This window comes from Myotis nattereri, assembly GCF_964212035.1.
Source record: "Myotis nattereri genome assembly, chromosome: 3".
Taxonomy (NCBI): Eukaryota; Metazoa; Chordata; class Mammalia; order Chiroptera; family Vespertilionidae; genus Myotis; species Myotis nattereri.
In genome coordinates, this window is record NC_138077.1 from 170,288,585 (window position 1) to 170,304,419 (window position 15,835).

Consider the following 15,835-nt stretch of genomic DNA (forward strand, 5'->3'; position numbering starts at 1 on the left):
TAATGGATGAAATGGCTTCACTGGAGAATTCTACCAAACATTTAAAGAGAAATGAAACAAACACATAATCATCTTAATTGATGCAGAAAAAGCAGTTGACAAAATTCAATACCCTCAGCAAACTAGAAACAGAAGGAAACTACCATAAAAAAGTCATGTGTGAAAAAGCTAATGTTATACTCAATAGTGAAAGACTGAAGATCAAGAATAAGACGAAGATGCCTTCACCACTTCTGTTCGACACAGTATTGGAAGTTCTAGCCAGAGCAACTAAGCAGGAAAAGGATATAAAAGGCATCCAAATTAGAAACAAAAAAGTAAAATTATCTCTCTTTGCATATGACATAAAGAAGGTTACACCAACACTGTTAGAACTAATAAATGAATTTCAGGATACAAAAATCAACATGCAAAGAACAGTTGTGTTTGTATATACTAACAAAGGACAATACAAAAAGAAAACAATTCCAGTAGAATAAAATACTTAGGAATTAATTGAACCAAGGATAAGTACTTGTACACTGAAAAACTATAAAACATTGTTGAAAAAATTAAAAGATGACAAATAAATGAAAATACATCCCATGTTCATGAATTGGAAATAATACTGTTAAAGTGTCAGTACTACCCCAATTGATCTACAGATTCAATAATCCCAATTAATATTCCAACTTTTTTGCAGAAAATGAAAGCTCATCCTAAGGTTCATATTAAGGGACTCCCCCAAAGTTGCTGGAAAGTGATAAAGAAACAAGAATAGAGGGCCCACACTTTATGATGTCAAAACTTACTATAAAGCTATAGTAATCTTAACAGTGTGATACTGGCATAAAAACAGACAAACAGGTGAATGGAACAGAATACAGATCCCAGAGATAAATCCCCACATATGTACATGGTTAAATGATTTTTAACGAGTGTCAAGATTATTCAATGGGGAATGGACAGTCTTTTCAACAAATACTTGGATATCCACATGTAACAGAATGAAGTAGATTCTTATCTAACACCATATACAAAAATTAACTCAAAATGGATCAAAGGCCTAAATGTAAGAGCTAAACTATAAATCTCTAAAAGGAAAAGCTTACATGGAAAGCTTCATGTTATTAAATTTGGCAAAGATTTATTGGATATGACACCAAAAGCAGAAGCAAAAACAAAAAAAGGTTGAGTGACAAAACAAGCCTTAACAGATTTAAGAACACTGAAACAATCTCAGGTGTTGTTCTGACCACAGGGGTATGAAGCTAGATATCAATAACAGGAAAAAAAGTAGAAAAATCACAAATATGTAGAAATTAAACAACACACTCCTAATGGGTTAAAGAAGAGATAAAAGGGAAATTTAAAAAAAATCTCTTGAGACAAATAAAAATGGAAAACAACATACTCAAAAGTTACGGGATGCAGCAAAAGCAGTTCTAAGGTAGAATTGTATTGCGGTAAATGCCTATATGAAGAAAAAAGCGAACAACCTAACTTTACACCTCAAGGAATTAGAAAAAGAACAAACTAAGCCTAAAATTAATCCAAGTAAGGAAATATTATTTACTACAGTAGAAATAAGTAAAACAGATAAGAGAAAGGAAGATCAATAGAGCGAAGTATTGATGTCTTCAAAGGTAAACTAAACGTTTAGCTAGACTAACCAAGAGCAAAAGAGAAAGGACTCAAAATTATAAATGAAAGAGGAGACATTATAACTGATACCACAGATATACAAAGGATCATAATAGACTATTAGCAACAAACATATGCCAACAAATTGGATAAACTACAAGAAATGGATAAATTTCTGGAAACATTCTACAAAGATTGAATCATAAAGAAATTTGAACAGAGCAATAATGAGTAAGGATTAATTAAAAAATTCCCAACAACCAAGAAGCAAAGAGAGAGGACCCAAATAAACAAAATCAGAAATGAAAGAGTTGAAGTAACAACCAACCCCACAGAAATACAAAGGATTATGAAAAAAATGCTATGAACAACTCTATTCCAACAAACTGGACAACCTGGATGAAATGGACATTTCTTAGAAAAATAAAAGCTTCCACAACTCAATCAGGAAGAATCAAAAAACCTAAATAGGCCAATAACTATCGAAGAAATTGAAGCAGTGATCAAAAATCTTCTAGCAGCCCTGGCTGGTTTGGCTCAGTGGATAGAGCGTCGGCCTGCAGACTCAAGGGTCCCAGGTTCGATTCCGGTCAAGGGCATGTACCTTGGTTGCGGGCACATTCCCAGTAGGGGTTGTGCAGGAGGCAGCTGATCCTTGTTTCTAACTCTCTATCCCTCTCTCTTCCTCTCTGTAAAAAAAAAAAAAAATCTTCCAGCAAACAAAAGCCTGGTCCTGACGGCTTTACAGGGGAGTTCTACCAAGCATTCAAAGAACTAAAACCCATCCTCCTCAGACTATTCCAAAAAATTCAAGAGGAAGGCACACTTCCCAGCTCTTTCTGTGAAGCCAGCATTACCCTAATTCCAAAACCAGATAAAGACACCACAATGAAAGAGAATTACAGGCCAATATCCCTCATGAATATAGATGCTAAAATCCTCAACAATATTCTAGCAAATCGGATCCACTATTACATTAGAAAGATCATACACAATGACCAAGTGGGATTTATTCCAGGGACGCAAGGATGGTACAATATTCACAAATCAATAAATGTGATACATGACATAAACAAATTGAGAGACAAAAATCACACGATCATATCCATCAATGCAGAAAAAGCATTTGACAAAATCCAACACCCTTTCTTGATAAAAACTCTCAGCAAAGTGGGAATAGAGGGATCATATCTCAACATAATAAAAGCCCTATATGACACACCTACAGCCAACATCATACTCAATGGGCAAAAACTAAATTCATTTCCCTTAAGAACAGGAACAAGACAGGGATGCCCACTTTTGCCACTCCTGTTTGATATACTACTGGAAGTGCTAGTCATAGCAATCAGACAAGAAGAAATAAAAGGCATCCAAATTTGAAAAGAAGAAGTAAAACTGTCATTATTCGCAGATGACATGATACTGTACGTAGAAAACCCCAAAGACTCCATCATAAAACTACTAGATTTAATAAATGAATTCAGCAAGGTAGGAGGATATAAAATTAACACCCAGAAACTTATGGCTTTTTTGTACACCAATAATGAACTCACAGATAGAGAAACTAAAAAAACAATCCCATTTACCACTGCACCAAAAAAATTAAGATAACCTAGAAATAAATTTAACTAAGGAGGTAAAAGACCTGTACTCGGAAAACTACAGACCTGTGCTCAGAAAACTACAGGACATTGAAAAAAGAGACAGAGGAAGATATAAACAAATGAAAGAACATACTGTGTTCATGGACTGGTAGAATCAACATCATTAAAATGTTCATACTACCCAAAGCAATCTACAGATTTAATGCAATCCCTATTAAAATACCAACAGCATATTTCACAGACTTAGAAAAAACTCTCCAAAAATTCATCTGGAATAAAAAAAGACCCTAAATAGCCACAGCAATCCTGAGAAAGAAGACCAAAGTTGGAGGGATCACAATACCAGATATCAAGCTGTATTACAAAGCCACGATTCTCAAAACTGCCTGGTACTGGCACAAGAACAGACATATAGACCAATGGAACAGAAAAGAGAACCCAGAAATCGACCCAAGCCATTATGCTCAATTAGTATTTGACAAAGGAGGCAAGAGCATACAATGGAGTCAAGACAGTCTCTTCAATAAATGGTGCTGGGAAATTTGTTCAGATACATACAAAAAAATGAAACTAGATCAGCAACTTACACCATATACAAAAACTCAAAATGGTTAAAGGACTTAAGTGTAAGACGGGAAACCATAAAAATCTTAGAAGACTTCATAGGCAGCAAAATATCAGACATATGCTGTAGCAATATCTTTACCGATACAGCTCCTAAGGGCAATGGAAACTAAGGAGAAAATAAACAAATGGGACTACATCAAAATAAAAAGCTTCTGTACAGCAAAAGAAACCATCAACAAAACAACAAGAAAGCCCACTGCATGGGAGAACATATTTGTCAATGCTATTTCAGCTAAGGGTTTAATCTCCAAAATTTACAGAGAACTCATACAACTTAACAAAAGGAAGATAAACGATCCAATCAAAAAATAGGCAAAGGACCTAAGTAGATACTTTTCAAAAGAGGACATACAGAAGGCCCAGAGACATATGAAAACATGCTCAAAGTCACTAATCATTCGAGGGATGCAATTCAAAACAACAATGAGGTACCATCTCACACCTGTCAGAATGGCTATCATCAACAAAGGGCAAGTGCTGGTGAGGATGTGGAGAAAAAGGAACACTCATGCACTGCTGATGGGAATTCAGACTGGTGTAGCCACTGTGGAAAACAGTATGGAGTTTCCTCAAAAAAACTAAAAATGGAACTCCCATTTGACCCAGTAATCCCACTTCTAGGAATATATCCCAAGAAACCAGAAACACCAATCAGAAAGGATATATGCACTCCTGTGTTCATAGCAGCACAATTTAAAACAGCTAAAATTTGAAACAGCCTAAGTGCCCATCAGCAGATGAGTGGATTAAAAAACTGTGGTACATCTACACAATGGAATACTACACTGCTATAAAAAAGAAGGAACTTTTACCATTTGCAACAGTATGGACAGAACTGGAGAGCATTATGATAAGGGAAATAAGCCAGTCCGAGAAAGATAAATGTCACATGATCTCACTCATATGTGGTATATAATGATCAACATAAACTGATGAACAAAAATAGATCTTAAGACAAGGTAGCACTGAAAAAACCGTCCAACCTCAGAGAGAAGGCAGGGGAGGGAGGGGCTAGAAATCAACCAAAGGACTTGTATGCATGCATATTAGCATAACCAACGGACACAGACACTGGGGCGGTGGGGGCTTGCCCTTGGGGGTGGGAGTGGCTGGGGGGTCACTCGGGGAAAAAAGAAGACGTGTAATACTTTAAACAATAAAAATAACTAAATTAATTTAAAATGAAATAAATTCCCAACAATGAAAAGCTCAGGCTTACCTGGTGAATTCTACCAAATATTTAAAGAAGAATTAATGCCAGTGCTTCGGAAACTCTTCAATAAACACTTCCTAATTTGTTTTACAAGGCCAGCACTTCCCTCATACCAAAGCTAGACAAGGACACTACAAGAAAAAAATTTAGGCCAATATCCCTGATGAACATAGGTGCAAAAATCCTCATCAATATTAGCAACCCTAAACAAAATATAAGCAACCTGAATTCAACAACCCATTAAAAGAGTTATGTACCACAATCCACGGGGATTTAACCTTGGGATGTAAGAATGGTTCAACATATACAAATCAATAAATGTGATACACCACATTAAATAGAATAAAGGAAAAGAAACATAATGATTTCGATAGATACAGAAAACACATTAGTGAAAACTGAACATCCTTTCATAATAAAAGCTACAAATAGAACTCCAGATAATAAAAGCCATACATAAAAGACATGCCCACAGAGAACATCATATTCAATGGTGAAAAGCTGAACGTTTTTCCTCTGAGATCAGGAACAAGACACAGTTGCCCATTTTATTCAACAGAGTACTGGCAGTCCTAGCCAGAGAGCAATTAGGCAAGAAAAGGATAAAAAGGCATCCAAATCAGAAAGGAAGATGTTAAATAATCTGTTTGTATCAGTGGCATTTCTATATACTGACAATATACTATCAATAAACTATTTTTTAATTAAGAAAAATCTAATTTATAATATCAAAAAGAATAAAATATTTAGAAATAAATTTAACTAAGAAGGTGAAAGATCTGTACACTGGAAAGCATAAGACATTGATAAAAGAAATAAAAAGCGATACAACTGGAAAGATAGCCTTTGTTAACAGAATAATATCATGTAAGAAATAATATTTTTAAAATGTCCATACTACCGCCTGGCCGGTGTAGCTCAGTGGCTGAGCACTGACCCAGGAAACAAAAGGCCATTGGTTAGAGTCCTGCTCAGGGCACATGCCCAAGTTGCAGGCTAGATCTCCTAGAGGGGTGGCGGGGTGGGGGTGGGAGGGGCGCCCCGTGCAGGAGGCAGCCCATTGATGAGTTTTCTCTCTCATGGATGTTTCTATCTCTCTATCCCTCTCCCTTCCTCTCTCTCTAAAAAACAATCAATAAAAACATATTTTAGGGGGAAAAAACGTCCATACTACCCAAAGCAACCTATAAATTTAACAAATTACAGTAAAAATTTCAATGGCACTTTTTACAGTAATAGAAAAGGAATCCTATAATTTGTATGGAACCCAAAGACCCCAAGTGGCTAGGGATACCTTGAGAAAGAACACATTTGGAGACATTCCACTTCCTGGTTTCAAACTATACTACAAAACCATAGTAATCAAAACAGTATGATACTGGCATAAAACTTTGCCCAAATATTGACCAAACAGCCCAGAAATAAACCCACGCATTTGTGGTCAACTATGTTTCACAAGAGTGCCAAGAATACACAGTGGGGAAAGGACGTCTGCCTGACTTTGGCTGTCGTCTTGTGAATAGCTTCTCATTTGCCCATTATGTGTATCACCTCATATCCAGTTTTTCTAGAGACCATGGTGCTTTCATTTACTATGAATTAAAGATCTGATGCAAAAAGATTAAGTAATTCATATATAAATTCTATTTGTTTAATTTCCCTCAATAACTCAAGCAATTAATATTTGCAGATAATTTTTTAAAAATTCATTCTACGAAGTACTGCCCTAGTTTTATTTTTTAATTGTAGGACATTCTATCCATAAAAGTGGATAGAATGTGACTAAGTGGCACCAAACCTCTTACAAATTCAATATTATTTTGACATTTGAATATAGCCAACTAGGTGATTTTTTTTTTCTTATATTCTCCTTATAGCCTGAGTTTTACACCACTTGCAAAGTGGAATTTTAGAGTACAAATAAAATGGAAATTAAATATACTGTATTTTACCCACCAATTATAACATTTATAAACGCCAGTGGTTTATAACCATTAAAATGACTGGGGCCCTAGCCGGTTTGGCTCAGTGGGTACAGTGTTGGCCTGCAACCAAAGGGTCCCAAGTTCAATTCTGATCAAGGGTAGGTACCTGGGTTGCAGGCTCCTCCCAGGCCCTGGTGGGGGAGTGGGGGGACTCGTGCAGGAGGCAACCAATTGATTTGTTTTGCTCACATTGATGTTTCTGTCTTTCTCTCTCTCTTCCATTCTCCCTATAAATCAATGGGAAAATATCCTTAGGTGAGGATTAACAACAAAAACAACATTGACTGGGTAAAACTTCCAGAATTAAAACAGAGTTTAGATTCTTTCAGACAAACCAGAGTGTCATAACTGACTTTGACATATTTAATAAAATAAAACTGATTCTCCCTCTCAATATTAAAATAATACCCGAACTAACTACAGAATACATTTAAAATAGAAAAAAATGCGTATATCTCAAAGAACAGCATTATTTACTTACAAAGTCTTACAAACATCTACACTAATAAAAGAGAAAAATGGTAATTGGCGTATGGCGATACCTTTTTCATTGGCTAATCAGGGCTATATGCAAATTAACTGCCAACTAAGATTGGCAGTTAACTGCCAACAAGATGGCGGCTAATTTGCATATGTAGGCACAATGCAGGGAGGCGAAAGGGAAAGCAGGAAGAAGCCCTCTGCCACTGACAGTGATCGGAAACCCAGGGGGGAGCTAAGAGCTGGGGAAGCAGGGCAAAGGCGGCCCTGGGGCCGCCTTTGCCCTGCCCCCCAGCCATGATCGGAGAATCAGGCGCCTTTGCCGCCCTGGCCAGTGATAGCAGAAAGTAGGGGTGGAGCCAGCGATGGGAGCTGGGAAAGGTTGAAGCTCGCAGTCCCAGGAGCTAGGGGTCCCTTGCCTGGGCCTAAAGCGAAGCCCACGATCGCGGTGCCCCCCGCTGCCACTGCAGGTCCCCGCTGCCTGGGCCGGACGCCTAGGCCAGAGGTGTTAGGCCTGGGCAGGGGCGGAGCCTGCAACCGTGGGGAGCTGGGGGTCCCCTGCCCAGGCCTGACACCTCTGCCGGAGGCCTCAGGCCTGGTCAAGGGGCCGATCCGGTGATTGGTGACCGGAGGGTGATGAGGGTCAACTCCTCTGGCCGAGGCATCAGGCCTGGGTGGGGGGCAGAGCCGGGGATTGGGGGGATATGATGGTCCCCTTGCCCAGGCCTGAAGCCTGGGTCAGAGGTGTCAGGCTTGGGCGGGGGGTGGAGCAAGTGATCAGAGGGAGATGGGGGTCCCCTGCCCAGGCATGATTCCTGGGCCAGAGGCCTCAGGCCTGGGTGGGGGCCAGAGACAGTGATCGGGGGGAGATGGGGGTCCCCTGTCCAAGCCTGACACCTCTGGTGGAGGCGTCAGGCCTGGGCAAGGGACTGATCAGGCAATCGGAGGGTGATGGGGGTCAACGCCTGAGGGCTCCCAGTATGTGAGAGGGGGCAGGTTGGGCTGAGGGACACTCCCCCCCCTCCCCACACCCAGTGCACGAATTTCGTGCACCGGGCCCCTAGTATATATGTGTGTGTGTGTGTGTGTGTGTGTGTGTGTGTGTGTGTGTATATATATATATAATTTATATAACGCACATGTACTTGTAACATGCACCTGCATTGTTTGTGTATGTGTGAGTATGTGTGTGCACACACACAGAGTTTTCTTACCCCTGAACTCATCTCTGTGCTCTTTGGCTGACTCTGTTGTTGCTTATGGTGTCCTGCCAGCAAACCTCCAGCAGTAAGGTTCGGAAAGCTCTGAAGATAAGCCTGTGACCCTGAGAAATTTCCTTCTGCTATTCCCACGGAGGCTGGCTGTTTCTCCTGAGTATTCCCATGCCCTGGCCCAGCTTGTCCAGCAATGTGCTGATTTGGAAAGAACGGTAATAAGCCCATTCCAGCTGTTAGAGTTGTTTGAGTTGGAATCAGATTAGATGCTGTAGGGAACCACAAATGCCAAAAACTTTTGGTTAGACAAGACTTATTCATAATAGTACTTTTGATTTTGATAAATTATAGGCAAAATGCAAACAAACATTTTTTAATCTATTAGAGAACAGTTACATTCAAAAGGGGAGGTTAGAAATTGTAAATTAGCAGGTTCCTAGGAAAACAAAAACCTATAATAGAAATCATGCCTTTCTTAAACAACTCCCAGTATAGTCTCAAGAATATTACATTTTTTAATTCTAAGTTTTAATTCTTTATTTTAAAAGTTGAATGCAAAATGTATGCACTGTTCGGCATTTCAGTGGCATCAGTGCCTTTTTTAAAAATGCCCAGTCATTGTAATTTGCCTGCTTCCATATTTGAAGGAATAATTATAGTCTTCAGTTTAAAAAATTCTCTCTTAAAAATTGGTAAAATTAGATTAACTCCAACAATAAATTTGGTCAGCTTTCTTGCACCAGCTCATCTCTTCCCTGCTCTCCAGTTCAGTGTCTTCACACTGGCAACCTGAATCGACCACAGTTGGAGTGTTTACACACAGAAATCACAAATTCTACAGATCAAGATGTTTTTACCCTAGAGAACTGGTTTTTAAACATTAGCACACCACTATTTAAAACACATCAATATTTGTGAATAGATCAGCAAATTTAACATGAAAGTTTTACATTTTTATTTTTAGGGCATAACAAGAAATTCTGGGGGGAAAAAAAATCAAAGCTTGAATAGGCAAATTCTGAACCATTCCACTTTTTAAAACAATCTATAGATCAAAATTAAATGAAAAGAGCTAATTTTGATAACTACTTTAAGTCAAATTTATAATTTACAAACTCACTAAACAAATTTCTTAAGTTATTTTTAGTATTATGTACTTAAGAGATGGTTTTATCTCTTAGCGATATATTTATTGAACACTGAATGCAGCACATGCAAAAGAAAATGGCTTATTATTTAATCCAACACAACTAATAAACATTTGCATAAGCTTTCAGGCATACAGAATTTATTTTTTAGGACAGACCCCTATGATACCATAAAAATTTCTGTATCTATGTAATGGTTTACTAACAGCCAGAACTGAGTTATCTGATCATTTGACTTGCTGGTTTAATGTACAAGATATATATGTTACCCATCTACATATGTTACCCATCTATATATTTTAATTTTATTAATGGTGGCCCCTGGTCCCCCAGCATGCCCACTTCAAGCAAATTTCAGTTAATCCTCACACTGAAAGTGTCTTTCAAAATCATATTCAAGTAAGAAATCACATTAACCACCATGCTCCTATTTTTTTTTTTAATAAGAACTGTACACATTATTATTTTTCTTCTAATACTAATATGGAGATCACATTTTAAAAAATGATATCCTATATAAAAGCCTAATATGCTGTGTCCGGTTGTCTGTTCAACCAATCAAAGGGTAATATGCTAATGATATGCTAAGGCAGCTCAACTGCTTGCTATGATGTGACTGAACACCAGGGGGCAGACAGTTGATTGGTAGACCAGTTGCTGTGATGTGCACCCACCACCAGGGGGAAGACGCTCTGACCAGTAGGTTAGCTTGCTGCTGGGGTCCAGCAGATTAGGGCTGAGCGAGATGGGCTGGACACAACCTGGAGCCCTCCCACATGCCCTTCCCAGCTGACCAACCTCATGCATTCCCTTCTTGGCCCTGATCGTGCACTGGTGGGGGTCCCTCGGCCTGGCCTGAGTCCTCTCACAATCCAGAACCCCTTGGGGGATGTCAGAGAGCCGGTTTCAGCACAATTCCGCAGGCCAGGCCGAGAGACCCCACTGGTGCACAAATTCAAGAACTGGGCCTCTAGTAAATAAAGAAACTTTAAATTAACAAACACCAGCTATTCTATATAATAAAGGGCTAATATGCAAATTGACCAAATGGCGAAATGACTGGTTGCTATGACACACGCTGACCACCAGGGGGCAGACGCTCAATGCAGGAGCTGCCCCCTGGTGGTCAGTGCACTCCCACAGGGGTAGCGCCACTCAGCCAGAAGCTGGGCTCACGGCTGGCAAGAACAGCAGCGGTGGCGGGAGCTTCTCCTACCTCACCGGCAGTTGGACATCCTCTGAGGGCTCCCAGACTGTGAGAGGGCGCAGGCCATGCTGAGGGACCCACCACACACACCGAGTGTACGAATTTCGTGCACTGGGCCTCTAGTTCCTTAATAAAAGCTAAGGTTTTCTTATCCAGGCAGATGTTCAATGGATGCCTGTGTAATCTGTTGTCAGCCCAGTGGGCAGCACGTCACTCTCAAATGGACCTATGTGTTTGCCTCACACTGCTGCGAACCTTTACCAAACATTAAAGCTTATCCCACAGGGAAAGTCTTATCTTGGTGTGGAAACAAATCCGTCAGCAACATCAATAGTTTTCTAATATTAAAAACAGAAAAGCCAAAAGAGCCCTGGAAATTTTAAATGACTAAAAACTCAAATTTGACCTTCCTGTAAAAAGTAGAATATAGGTAAATTATCTTTAAACCTCAAATCTGACTGTTTACTGACTTTTCAGTAAATACACATCATTTACTTTTATGTGCTTCTCCATGATGACCCAACTCTGTTTTCAAGGGAAGTGCTGACCCTATTCCTACTGCAGCCTGAAGGACCATCGCTGGGGGATCTCCAAGTAATCCCGGTTTCTGCAAAAGAAGAAGAGAAAGTAAGACCTTTGCCAATGGCAGCAGGATATAACTGAGTTAAGAGGCTACACAAATGAAAATTCAATCTGACCAATAGCCTGATTATAGAAAAAAAAAGAACTCATTCCAAAAGAAAAAGCAATTCCATACTTACATTATTAGTATGAATGTTCTCAAACTTCATTAACTGTTGCTGTGCCAGTGACACATGGGAGAGGTTCTGAAGGAATAAATTAGAAGTGTTACCCATCATTGAGCTCTGTGAAAAACGTAAAACATCAAGTTAGTTTAATTTTCAGAAGCTGCTTGTTGTATAACCTAATTCACATGGTTTAATTCTCTAGCTGATCTGAGCAAAAGCAACAGCTTCTTTGTATCTCACGTTTCAACTGCAGACAACAGCAATGAATTCTTGTAATGATAGACAAGATGTGACTCTAATGTCAGCATCATCCAATCATTTACTTATTCATTTACTCATCCAACAAAGGCTGACTGAGCACTTCCTACGTGTCCGTCACTGTGCTACATAGTGGGAAACACAACACTCTGATCGGCCCTCATGGGTCTTATCGTTCCCCGAAGAAATAAGGCATTAACTAATGATAAAAACATAAATACGAATGGCAATGAGCACACGAAGGGAAAATACAAGGAGCTATGAGAACAGACAGTGGCGGATTGAGTGAGATTGTTAATTTCAAAGGTTTTCCTGGGGAACCAACTATTGCGCAGAGATTGGAAGGCTGCGGAGAATAACTAGGCGAAATCTGGGGGAATCAGGCGATGCTGCAGTGGAGAGCACTCCAGGCAGAAGCAACAGCAGGAGCAAAGACCTAAGGAGAAGGGAGCAAGGCCCTGTGAGGACCAAAGCAGGCCACTGTAGCTGAGACAGCGATGCCCTGAGCATGGGAGCAGGTGAGCCCAGCTTGGACAGGCCTTAAAGGCAAAATCAAGCATTTTGATTTTAATTCTAAAATAAAGAGAATACTGTCTACTCTCTGAATACCCTTTCTGTATCACTCTTCACACCTTATTGTAATAAATTATTTATTTTCTCTATTTGTTGAAATTTTGTAAGAACAGTGGTGATCAACGTGTGTTCAATACTGTAGCCTCAATGATCAGCAGAGCCTCTAGTACATGTGACATTCTCATTAAAACATGTTGAGTAAATGAATGAACAAAGGCCCTATAATATACAAGGTCCTATGTTAGATTCTAAGAATGAAAAATAAATAAAAGTAGGCCTTTCCCTTAGAAAGCAAGGTGTAGGACCAGACATTCACCCAATCTACAATCACCTGTTACGTATTAGGTTTGATTTGTAACTGGGCTCCTATATAGATGCAGCCTTAACGCTACCTGAAGTTAATGTTCATCTCCAGTATTATAGTTATATATACAAACACATTTTAAAATACATATCTGAAAAAGTTAAAACAAATTTTTACTCTAATATATGAATTATTTTTATAACATCAATTAAAATTTAAGAATAAGAGTTATTGTTCATTCATTTATTGTTTTTCTTTCTGTAAATACTCTTCTGAGTTAAGGCCACATAAGAGGACTTATTCTGAGCTATAGTCATGCACCATATAACATTCTGGTCAATGATGGACCAAACATATGACAGTGGTAGGGAATAACAGCTCCATGCCCTAAGACCTTCCAGTGGGGAAAGATGTGGAAGTGAAAGGCAGTGATACTGGTGATCCTGAGCTAATGTGTGTTCGTGTCTTAGTTTTTAACAAAAAAAATTTTTTAAGTAAAAGTAATAAATATTTGAAATAAAAAATAGCTTAGAGAATAACGATATAAAGAGAGGAAGCATTTTTGTATAAATGAATAATGTGTGTTTTAAGCTAAATGTTTTTACAAGAGTTGAAAAGTTAAAAAAATTACATTTAGCCCTAGCCAGTTTGGCTCAGTGGATAGAGCGTCGGCCTGTGGACTGAGGGTCCCAGGTTCGATTCCGATCAAGGGCACATGCATGGGTTGTGGGCTCAATCCCCAGTAGGGGATGTGCATGAGGCAGCCGATCAATGATTCTCTCTCATCATTGATGTTTCTATCTCTCTCTTCCTCTCTGAAAGCAATAAAAATATATTTAAATAAATAAAAATAAAAATTATATTTATAAAGTAAAAAAGTAAAAGTAAGTTAAGATTTACTTATTGAAGAAAAATAATTTTTATGAATTTAATGTTGCCTGAGTGTACAGTATTTATAAAGACTATGCTAGTGTACAGCAATGTCCTCGGCCTTCACTACTCACTCACTGATTCACCCAAGCAATTTCCATTCCTGCCAGTGCCCAATATAGATGTACCAACACAGGTGAGTTCATACATGATGAAATCACCTAACTATGAATTTCTTGGAACATATCCCTATTGTTAATCAATGAATGACTATACTGATTTAGTTACAGAAAAATGTACCACACAAAATATACCCTTCCTTACTTAATGCCTTACACACAGGAATCAATAAATACATAACGATGCTGCTTTGATTAGCTTAATTTGATCTGATGTTCTCATTATGTTTTTATATCTTTGTTTTTAATCCTCACCTGACGATATTTTTTCCATTGTTTTTCAGAGAAAGTGGAAAGGAGGGATGAAAAGAGGGAAGAGAGGGAATGAGAGAGGAAGGAAGTGTGAGAGAGACACATCAATTGGTTGCTTGACTGGGAGGCAGGGAGCAAACCCACAACCTAGGTATGTGCCCTTGACCAGGATTCGAACCCTCAACCCTTCAGTGCATGGGCCAACATTTAACCACTGACCAACACTGGCCATGGCTAAATTATGTTTTTACGTACCTATACTTATGAATAAGTATTTTTTTAAATACTCATTTAACTTGAGAACTTTACTTGTAAAGAACAAACAAAATATTCACTACAAATTTTTGATGTTTCAATATTCAATGCTGTTTATATACCTGATGTGCTTTATTCAAATGTAAAAATGCAGGGGAGATGGATGGATTCATCAGATGTGGCAAGCTGTGAGGTGTTCCAAGAACTGCTTTAAGAAAATAAAAGTAATTTAATTTTATGATATATATGGAATTTAAAAATAAAACAAACTTCAAAAAGGATAAATGAATATTTCTTTAAACTTTTAACAAATTAATTGGAAGTTCATTTACATACTGACCTTTTCAGTGCACAAAAAGGACAGGATTCTTTCCATGCGATATTTAAAATCCCCACACTTTCTGTAATAATGGTAAAACACCAAACCTGGCTTTTCTCTTCTCTAGTGCTTTAGCATCTTTTAACAAGTATGCTACTAGTTGAATCCACGTTATTTGCTCAGTATTTTTGTTAGGTTTGGGGTATTTTGGCAATGAGTGGGAGGCAAGGACATAATACAAACCTGTCTTTGAAAACTACACAGTACAATTGTGAGGAAAATATATATACATAAAAAATATTTACATAATAAAGTCAAAAGAAACAACAGTTGATAAAAGGAATGAATGGTAACCATACTCTTTATCAAATTTGTCTAAGAGCACAAATATCAGGAGATGTTTTTCAAAATGAACAAAATAAATGAAGCAATTTCATTTTATTATTATAAAGTAACTGGAAATAGTCATAATATACACATTTCTCTAGCAATACAACAATTAGAATGAGTGGAGGTCAGATGTAAAAAGCACTTCAAAAAGCAAATAATCCAATGATAAAAAAACATTTGGAACTTACATATATAACATCCCTACAAGTTCATCCCTTGCTTTAAAAACTGTTTCAAATTTTCATTACTTGCTGAGGCAGCCCATTACGTTTTTGGAAAACTATTAGAAAATGCTTTCTTTAGAATGAGCTAGTTTCAATGTAGGTGGTAGGAAGATTAGATCATTAGGATGAGGTGCTTAAAGAAAGACACTGTTTATTAGGAAAGAAGGATAAAAAATGGTCATTTCATAATGATAAAGAGGTCAGTTCATCAAGAGGATGAAACAAGCTTAAATGTCTCTACACCAAGTAACAAAGGTTCAAAATATATAAAGCAAAAATTTATGGTTAGAAATTAAAAACTACTTCCTTTTTTTCAGAGAGTCACTGTATTTTGTTATAAGACAGTAAAATATATTTC

At 38.1% G+C, this 15,835-nt stretch overlaps 1 protein-coding gene across 3 annotated transcripts in view; it reads right to left on the minus strand.

Annotated features, from left to right (window-relative positions):
• RAVER2 (ribonucleoprotein, PTB binding 2) overlaps positions 1-15,835 on the minus strand; it is a gene marked incomplete at its 5' end in the record, with an annotated part of 84,946 nt that overhangs the window by 23,234 nt on the left and 45,877 nt on the right. The window contains 4 exons of one of the 3 annotated variants that reach the window (XM_081087067.1): positions 8,750-9,018; positions 11,600-11,711; positions 11,866-11,970; positions 14,667-14,749. In XM_081087067.1, coding sequence (XP_080943193.1) covers positions 8,750-9,018; positions 11,600-11,711; positions 11,866-11,970; positions 14,667-14,749 — 569 coding nt within the window. Of the gene's footprint in view, positions 1-8,749; positions 9,019-11,599; positions 11,712-11,865; positions 11,971-14,666; positions 14,753-15,835 lie in introns of all 3 variants that reach the window. The other 2 variants (XM_081087068.1, XM_081087066.1) reach the window with 2 other exon arrangements.